The following is an 8967-nucleotide window of genomic DNA, read 5'->3' as shown; positions in this document are numbered from 1 at the left end:
AAACAAAACAAAACAAAAAAAAAAAAAAACAAGAAAAGACAACAACAATCTTTTGGTATGTCAGGAGAGCCAGGAGAAGAAGGAGGTCAAGCTTTTGATTTCACCTCTTAATAATGTATGTAACATGGAATAGAATTATTCAAATAGGACTGCTTAACTGTAAACAATTCATTAAATCTTAACAAAAAAAGTCAGGAAGCAAAATGGAGGCAGTCATTCCAGTCTTCTCTAAAGAGTTCATCAATGTGGTGTTCAGTCTCACTAGAGACGGCTGGTGGCTCCTCAAGCACTGACCGATGGAAAATGAGAAGGACCTGACTCCATCCTACTCTGAATCACCATCACATTTTTGTGTTCATGAAGTATGAACTGCTGCCATTCTCATTTGCTCAGGTTTATTCCCTGCACAGCTCTAAGGCCCAGATCCAGAAACACACCACGCATTGTCTTAAGTGCTCCGCAGGACCGGGTTTGATTTCATAGGTTTAAAGATGAACACGTGCTTCAGGGATTTGCTGCAGGGGGACACACAACATTTGCAGAGTGTGAGGAAAGAGCATCAGGCTGCCTACTGGACAGACCAGATCCCAGCAAAGCCACTGCCATCACAGAGCAGGCCTGGCAGGTACACATACAGGCCTCCAGCCATCAATAGTCTGCGTCCAGCACAAGGCTCTGGACATTCACCCTGCTGAGAGCAGTCTGTTGATTTTATTGAACCAACTGAAAGCAGTAAGGAAACACAAAAGTACAACGTGTTGTTTTCCTCCTCTTGCCTCACACACTGGTTCTCATCTTTCAGTCCCGAAAGAAATCAGTAAAAAACAAAAAACCCACTTTAATCAGTGAGCAACTGTATACGAGCCTGAGGAGCAAATGGGACTCCATTCAAATACATCAGGTTAAAACTCTGATATGCCAATCAAAGCTGTCTGCACTGCGGAACTGGGAGCAGCTGATTGCAGAGGGCACTTTACAATCATCGAAAATCCCGTATAAATGGTACCAAAACCTCCTATTACATATCAGCCTAAATAATAAAATAAAAGAGATGGGTGACAGATGGCTGTTCTGGAAAATCTTAAAAATCACAGCAGTCTGATGTACCCATTATTCTATGTATAAATAGCAGGTAACCCAAATAAAATGCTATCGCTAGTTTGAAAAACTAAGTTGAACACTGCTTTTCTATTAAATAGATTAAAATATTCATCCACTGAGAAATTACATTGATAAATAAAATATTTTCATGTATCAAAAATGAGGAGCAGGTACGATCAATTCCAGACTTCTTGTCCTGATAACGAAAGGTCCGAGAAACAAAACCTGTACAGCAGTTCTAGTCTCAAATTTACAATACTGAATCCAGCAGGATTTGGCTAAACAACACACTTTAAATAACCTAATCTAAAGGAACAGAGTGTCCTGTAAACATCTGACACATTGCATTCTGATGGCGTGGCTCTACCTTCTCTATGCAGAAGACAATTCAACCGGTGGTGGTAAGGAGGGATGCAATCTAAAGGCAGCGTTTCCGTTCTTCAGTAAGGCTTGTAAAAAAATCCGAGTGGTGAACATACGGCAGCCTGTACAGTTCTGACATTTTTTGAAAGCTTTCAAGTCTTTAAAAAGCCTAATTGTTTTTAAGTATAAAACACACCTTGAGAAGACGCCCTTCTGATTTATATGTAAAGTGTCTGGCACCAGAAATGACCGCTAGGTATTATTATACCCGAGGAAAAAAAATAAATCACTCCAGCAAGTGTCCCTGAATTTCACAGCAGATGCAGCCAATTTGGTTACTTGGTGTTCTCTTCTCCTGGAAAAAAAGTCACGAGCATACACTCTTTAAGCTGTCTGTACTACATCATCATTAATATATATTATATATACACACACCGTATCGATATATATAATATATATTTGTGTACGTATTACATTTGCCTCAATCTGGAATCATGTGGTTTCATGCAACGCACCAGGAATCAAACTTACTCATCAGATCATAGCTGGTGTAAGTTCAGTATCAAATCTTTTATTATACAGCAATTCAGCTTTGCTCCGCACCCTCTGAGTAGGATCCTCATTTCCTTCTTCTTTCAGTCCGGTTCACATTTGTTGCCTCCATCGCCTTTTTCAGCCACTTTCTTCACGTTGTGCCTCCACCTACGTTCAATGCTGAGACCTTATTTCTGTCAGCTTCTGAAGATAGCTCTGTGCTGCTGGCATCGAAAGAATAAACTGAACCGTCCTTTGGCCTATTCGGTAGCAGCCATAACCCATCAGTCCAAAAACTGTTGCTTTTATGACAAATTTGAAAATCTTACTTGAAGCTGATGGAGGAGGCACACTGCGGCAAAAGAGACATAAAACAGTGGTGAACACCTGCAGAGCTGGAACAAACAGGCATCTGAGAAATGTGCATGTTTTGATTCAGATGACTTCCAAAGTCATTTTGCAACACAAAGATCTAACGTGTAGAAATGTTAAGAACTCCACCCTTTCAGTAGATGGCAATCACTAACACAAAGATTTAACTGCTCTGCAACTGCAACGCAGCAGCACAAACTGAAAAAGATTTCAATGAGAAGAATCTTAGCACAGTAATCTTTCAAATATAATCTGCTTTATATTGTTTTAAAAAGTGAAGTTTAAAGCAATGCTCAGCTTTTAGGAAAGATACTGGTAACTCTTCCACTTAGTTGTCCTAAAGCACTGCAGGCCCTACCCATACTACCGGGTCAGGCTGTAATCCCTCATACCTTTCGTAAATCCCAGCCTCTGTGGCCTTACAGGATACAGTCTGAACAGCTTCTTCTTTTATAAAGCACATACACCTATTTTATCAGTTACACTGGAGTGAAAATCTGTGGCTTGTACTAGCCCACACTGAAGTACGCTAGGCCAGAAGCCTGTTCTTGTCACCTTTTACAGACCACATCTGAATTTTCACTTGAAAAGCCTTTGGTATGGATTCACAGACTTTTTTCTCCAGACAATGGCATTTTCTCACCTCACCTTCCCTCAATATACCACTATCTATTGGTTTTACTTTTTTCCTTTGGCAGTTTCTGTTCCTTTGCTGTATGCAGTTGGCACAGCAAGTCAGTGAGCTGACAGAGCAGCAATTACAGCAGCAGCATTTCTTTAAGCTGTGACAAAAGACCAAGAAACCTCCAAACAAACCAATCATTGCTGACTTTGAGCAAGTGAAGCTGCTATGGCAAGACATGGGGAAGGATGACATACCTCATTATTTCCTGAATGTTTAAGTCAGAGTTCCAGTTCTTTTCAATTCCAGGTACGTGACCCATCCCAACCACACCAACTACAACAGCAGGGATGTATTTCCTAGGTTCAGCTAGGGAAGAGATGGAAACAAAGGAACACATTTGTAGAAGAACCAGTTTCAAGCTCCAAATGAACAGGTAGAGTGCAAGATTACAAAACAGCATTTTCTAAGAAGCAGAGACTCGTTACTACACATCAAAAATTACACATATTCCACGTCTCATCCACTGCCTCATGTTTTTAATTTGTTGCTTTCCTTCCTCTTTTTTTTTTTCCCTTCAAACTTTAGCATAACTTCTTATTGTCAGGAAATGTTTGTTCCAGTAAACAGAACTGGCTAGGGCTCACACTCCAGCCTCCAGATGCAAGCTCTGCTGAGCCTCTAAATCCATCTCTTCCCTACTCTGTGTGGGTCATGTTTCTGTCCTGTTTAGGGTACAGCCCCGGTCTTTGCTCTCTCCCAAGAAGAGCTTTGCTCACAGCTTTGGACAGCTGGCACAAATCCCAGTAATGGGAAGGCACAGGCTGGCAGACATGAACAGCCAGGGAACAGGGCCTGAGATCAGACCTGACCCTGTTACAGACCTGGCCTCAGAAAGTAACAGCAAAACCTGTGCTGTTAGTGTGCAGTAGCCAGGTAGTTGGTCACCACTCCACCACAACACATGGCAGCTCTCACCCTAACCTCCCATCTGCCAGCCAGCTTTCTCAACATTCAGGAGAAACTGATGCATTAATCCCAAAAGTTTTTGGATTACCTCCCCCCCACTGGGAAAATTGGTAATGTGTCATGAGAACAATATGAGAAAAATGTCCAAGTAATGATAATAGTGACATGCAGCTTAGCAAAACCACCTCTGGCACTGTCTCATTTACTAATACTGCAGCAGAGGACTGTCAGTCAGGTGATGCATTCACATTCTTGTCATTTGCAGTCCCATCTTTTATTTTAAATCCTCTGTAACGTGTGTAAAACCCTTCCAGTTTCCTAAGCATTCGTGAACCTGTGATTCACAAACTCTGCTCTTAAGGTAGAATTGAAGAAAGGAAAAAAGAACAACAACAAACAGAGGACAACCAGGAGACAGTGTCAGAGGTCTGCACTGAAGCACTTATATAAACAAGACAGCAAAAAAAGGTAACTCCTACTTCAGTATGCATGTGTGCATGTATATACACACATTTCTTTACACGAACAAAGGGGATGCAGATTGCACACGGCAGTAAAATACTTCTGGAAAAATATTCAGGCCTGGAGAAATATTCAGTATGCCTATGCCTTGCTGAAACACACAGAGTTCATACTTGCTGCATATCACCAGGGTTCCCAGGAGCCCAATTTATAATAAGCAAAGCGAGATGAATACTGAAAATTAGAAGTAATTAGTTCAGCAGGAAATCTGTGCCTGAACAGCTATGGGTGACAATGAATTTGGTGAGATAGTGAGACAGGTGATGCACGTCTAGACTGTCCCATGCTGTGCTGTAATGCCAGGCGCCTGCCTTTTGAAGAAGCTGTCAGACTAATCAGTATTTTGCAGGTTTAAATAGCACAGTGAGAAAAGAATCATAATTAGTAGTCTATTGCTTTGTGAGATTTCTTCTATAGGAGGTTGCAGTAAGGGAGTCATGTGCCCCATAACTTTTCAAGCACTGTAATCTTCTGCGATATGTGGCATGTGTCTTGGATAAACACACAGAACACCACAGTTTTCCCACAAAGAACTGAGATAGCTAATAGCACACAAAGAACACACTGATTAAGGTATTTGCTTTAAAACAATTACTTTCTGAAGCTCGAGGTAGTTCTATCTGCTTTGCTGCTTGCTTCAGCATGTAGGTCAAGTAAATATCTCGTTCTGAGACGATTGTTCGATGAAGATCAGGAAATTCTCCAATCATCTCTGCCATCATCTGCTCCAGCAAATCCTTCTGTTTGCATTTTTCCACGTCATCTTTACTGAAAGAAAGGTTACATTTTCTCAGTACCTATGTTACACTTCTAAAGTCCAGTGCAGACAAACCAATGAATAAAAACAAACGCACGCTATACGCGTTATTCGCATAAATCCACGCAGACAGCTCTCCTCTCAAAAAGAGGAACAATCTGCATAAGCCTGAAAAACTGCATTCTTAACAATGCCTCTACAGAGAGAGAGAAAGGCAAAGCAGAGGTCACTTGCCTTTAGGCAGCTCAACCAAAGATTCACCTTTCCCAGTTTAAAGGCTGACAACCGCAGAAGAGCACCAGGGCTTCAAAGGGAAGAGTTATCACAGTGCCCCACTTTTACTGTATATTCAGTCTAAAAAAAGGCAACAGAAAGCTCCTGAGGAGCAGATCTGATCACTGAATGCATGAAGGCTCTATTTAAGGAACAAAATAGCACACTGCCAGGCACAGCCTGCAAGGGTGGAAAGGATTCTGCAGTGCTTGTGTCAATCACAGGTCTTCAGCAGGGCAATGAGTTATTAATCAGTTCCCTGAATGGAAGAACAGAAATGGACTGGAAATAAATTAGAACTGCAGGAGCAAATTTAATGAGTTTTTGTATTATTGTTACTTTTTTAAATGGGTGCTGTCAACCTTCTGTTTGCAGCCACAGCAGTGGTATAGTTACAGTCTGGCAACAAAATCATCTAGCTTTGCATCACTGCCTGCTGGAGAATGATGCCAAAATTTTTATTTACTTACTTTTTGAAGTTTGACATCAAAAGGATGCTTCAAAAAGCAGACAACCAAAAAAAGGCATCGGTAGCTTTCAACAGAGCATGGAAACAGACTGACAACCCTGATTTAGAGTTATTACTCCATTTTCAGTAGAATCTCATACTGATGAGTAAGTGAGCTCATCTATGCAGCACCTGCCCCAACAGCTTCTTAATTACACCCACCTTTCCTTTTCAATTTCTACCCATATTATTTTTAAAACATTGATGTAGCACATCAATCAACTGTAAGACAATACTTAGAATATTACTGTGTTAATGAAGATAATTTATTTTTAGTTATCTTAATATTTCAGTTGAAAACCAAAAAATCACATCAGCATGAATGTGAGAATTTGCTGAGAAACACATCCTCCAGCTCCCTCCAGAAACTGGAAACAGTTTCATAAGTAACAAAACTTTGCACATGAACTGCAGTTAATAGATTGAAAGCAGGACCAACATTTTACAGATGAAATAGAAGTGTTTACAGGTAACAACAATTTAGTAAATGCTAAAACTGAGAAACAAGGCTTGGCTGTCCCTACTAGCTCCAGCCCTGGCCCCACTTCAAGTGCCTGAAAGAACTGACATCAATCACTTCAATGAGGTGTGCAGAGTTCTGGTTACAGAGCATGAGAGGCACAGAGATTCAGGGTCCACACGCGCTGCAAACCTGCTTCTGGCAAGCCTCCCACCATGGCAAGTCTGGTGGGAGCAGATGGAACTCAGGATGACAGCTGGGCATGCCGTCACCCAGTTCAAGCAAGTTTTCACACCTACTGGTGTCCAGAAGCAAAGAGGAAGCACACTTGGCACAGTGGTTTCTTTAAAGGGCACAGGAAACCAAACTGAGCAAGGGAATAGTCTGACAAGTATTACTGTAAGACAGTAACCTAACAGCATCCCCTCGTAAAGGCCATTAAGTAAATGGTCATTAAGAGTTTGACACACTGTCGAGATTTCAAACATTTTCTCCTGTTCCTAACATCTGCTCAGACAGCAGATGATGTGGATTCAGTTCTCAGGCTGCTCTGATTTACACATGACTTAGTACAGCAGGCCCAAGACCTTTGGAAAGCTGAATGAAACCATTATCATGAGGCTCTACTCTCTTTCATTTATAATATTAACACAGCAGTACTAAGAATTTATTTTCAGTATAAAATCATCTACTTCTAAGCGATCAACGACCTAGAATTAATCAAAATGCTATTATACAAACAAATGTAGCAGGATAGCCTGCTTTCTTTTTAAAAACATGAACTATTCAAGGATAGTTTGTATATTTCTTTCTCTCACTAATGTGAGGTTTCACCACATCAGTCTGGGTTCGAGATCTTCGGGCTCCTACCACACAGAAGAGGTGAACAATTCATTGCTGAACATATGGGATGTTCATTCGTACCTGATTGGGTCAGATAAGAAGCAAAGGCCCCAGGCAAGCTTGACTTTTTGCCAGAAAGAAAGCGCAGCAATCGCCCTCTTAAATGTAACAGGGATGGGTCTGTCTCCAAGATGAAATTTACAGAAAGGTACTTTACTAGCCTGGAAGAGAAGATACAAATTACTAGTCAACACACACTGTATCATAGTACAGCACTATTAAGATAATGTTTGTTTATTACGTGATTTAAGTTATTTTAACAACCAAAAAAAAAGAGCAAGTATTGTCACAGTTAAACAGCATGAAATATTTTGGCCATGTAAACAAAATTTTGAGTATACAACTTCCTACAGGAGTAAAAAACATTGAGTCACAATGCCACCTTTAATTTTATTTTACCTAGATAGAAAGCTCCTGCTTAGAACTGCTTAAGATGAACAGATGTGGCTCAGTATCTTCACAGGTCTGAATAAAATCTAAGGGAAAATGATTTTGGTTGTTTTGCTTTTAACCAGGATTTTGTCAGGATCACAAACCTATTGGTCTGTCACAATAAAATGCATTCCAGGAGGAGCTCATGAAACAAAAACTGATGCAGGATACCAGAAGGCAATGTCAGGAGAGACTATGCTATAACTGAGGCTGACACATTTTAGTACAAAACAGCAAAACAAAATTATCTAGAAATTCTAAGCATATCTGTTTAACAATCTCAAACAACCACTTCAGAAAAGGATACAGAGCTAACCAACTCTAATTCATTCTGACAGATTTGCTTCCATAAGTTGAAATCCTGACACCACCAACAGTATGACCAGGATCCACATCCAAAATTCAAAAACAGTTATTCAAACAAGAACAAATACCATTAAAAATAGCACTTAAAACCTTTTTGGAGTTGCTTTTGTGTAATTTAGGGCTACGAATCTTTGTATTTTTGAAGCCAAAGATGGTTTTTACCACTTCATAGGCTTCAACAGAAATATGGCCACAGAGTGCCCCTTTCTAACAAATGCCTTTATTTACTGACACTGGAAGCAAAAGGCCAGTAATTTGACCTCAGAAAAACTATTTCATGATCGCACCTCTTTGAAAGCCTCTCTGAATTCCCCTCCTGGGGCCATCCCCAGCTGTTCTGTGATGTGAGCAGACACTTTCAGAAGCAGCATTTGCATCAGTCCAGACATGACTCCATTCTGGTGGAAAAGGAGAAAAATGTTAAAAAGAAATATTAACATTCTGTGTGGATTTCTCAGAAGAATGCACTGTTCACAGTCATGAAAAAACACTGAATATCTTAGTGAAGAAGGGATACTGAAGATACTTTTTGGAGCTAATTCCCTGATGACTGCAATTCTTTTGTTTCAGCTTCTATCGTTTGTAAAGAGACTTTTTCAGTAGTGTGCAGTCTCTATTCAACAACAACAACAAAAAAAAGAATGACAGGAAAAAAAAAGGGAGTAGGCAAATGTATTTGTCTCCATTTATTTTACCTGACTGACGATGTATGAGCTGTTCTACCATACATACTGCACTTTTATTTCTTGATTTGGTTGGAAAAAAAAGGGGGGGGGAACATCAAA

General features: G+C 40.3%; 1 protein-coding gene across 5 annotated transcripts in view; it reads right to left on the bottom strand.

Annotated features, from left to right (window-relative positions):
* Positions 1-1276: 1276 nt before the first annotated feature.
* TRABD (TraB domain containing) overlaps positions 1277-8967 on the bottom strand; it is a 28704-nt gene continuing 21013 nt past the window's right edge. For 4 of the 5 annotated variants that reach the window (XM_010706134.3, XM_019612154.1, XM_003213857.3 and 1 more), the window contains 5 exons: positions 8470-8580; positions 7406-7545; positions 5079-5251; positions 3250-3361; positions 1277-2350 (listed from right to left, as the gene is read on the bottom strand). In XM_010706134.3, the coding sequence (XP_010704436.1) occupies positions 2173-2350; positions 3250-3361; positions 5079-5251; positions 7406-7545; positions 8470-8580 (714 nt within the window). In that variant the 3' untranslated portion in view covers positions 1277-2172. Of the gene's footprint in view, positions 2394-3249; positions 3362-5078; positions 5252-7405; positions 7546-8469; positions 8581-8967 lie in introns of all 5 variants that reach the window. The other variant, XM_019612161.2, reaches the window with a different exon arrangement.

This window comes from Meleagris gallopavo, chromosome 1 (genome assembly GCF_000146605.3).
Source record: "Meleagris gallopavo isolate NT-WF06-2002-E0010 breed Aviagen turkey brand Nicholas breeding stock chromosome 1, Turkey_5.1, whole genome shotgun sequence".
Taxonomy (NCBI): Eukaryota; Metazoa; Chordata; class Aves; order Galliformes; family Phasianidae; genus Meleagris; species Meleagris gallopavo.
The sequence above is the reverse complement of the archived record's forward strand: the minus strand, read 5'-3'. Positions and strand labels throughout refer to the sequence as shown.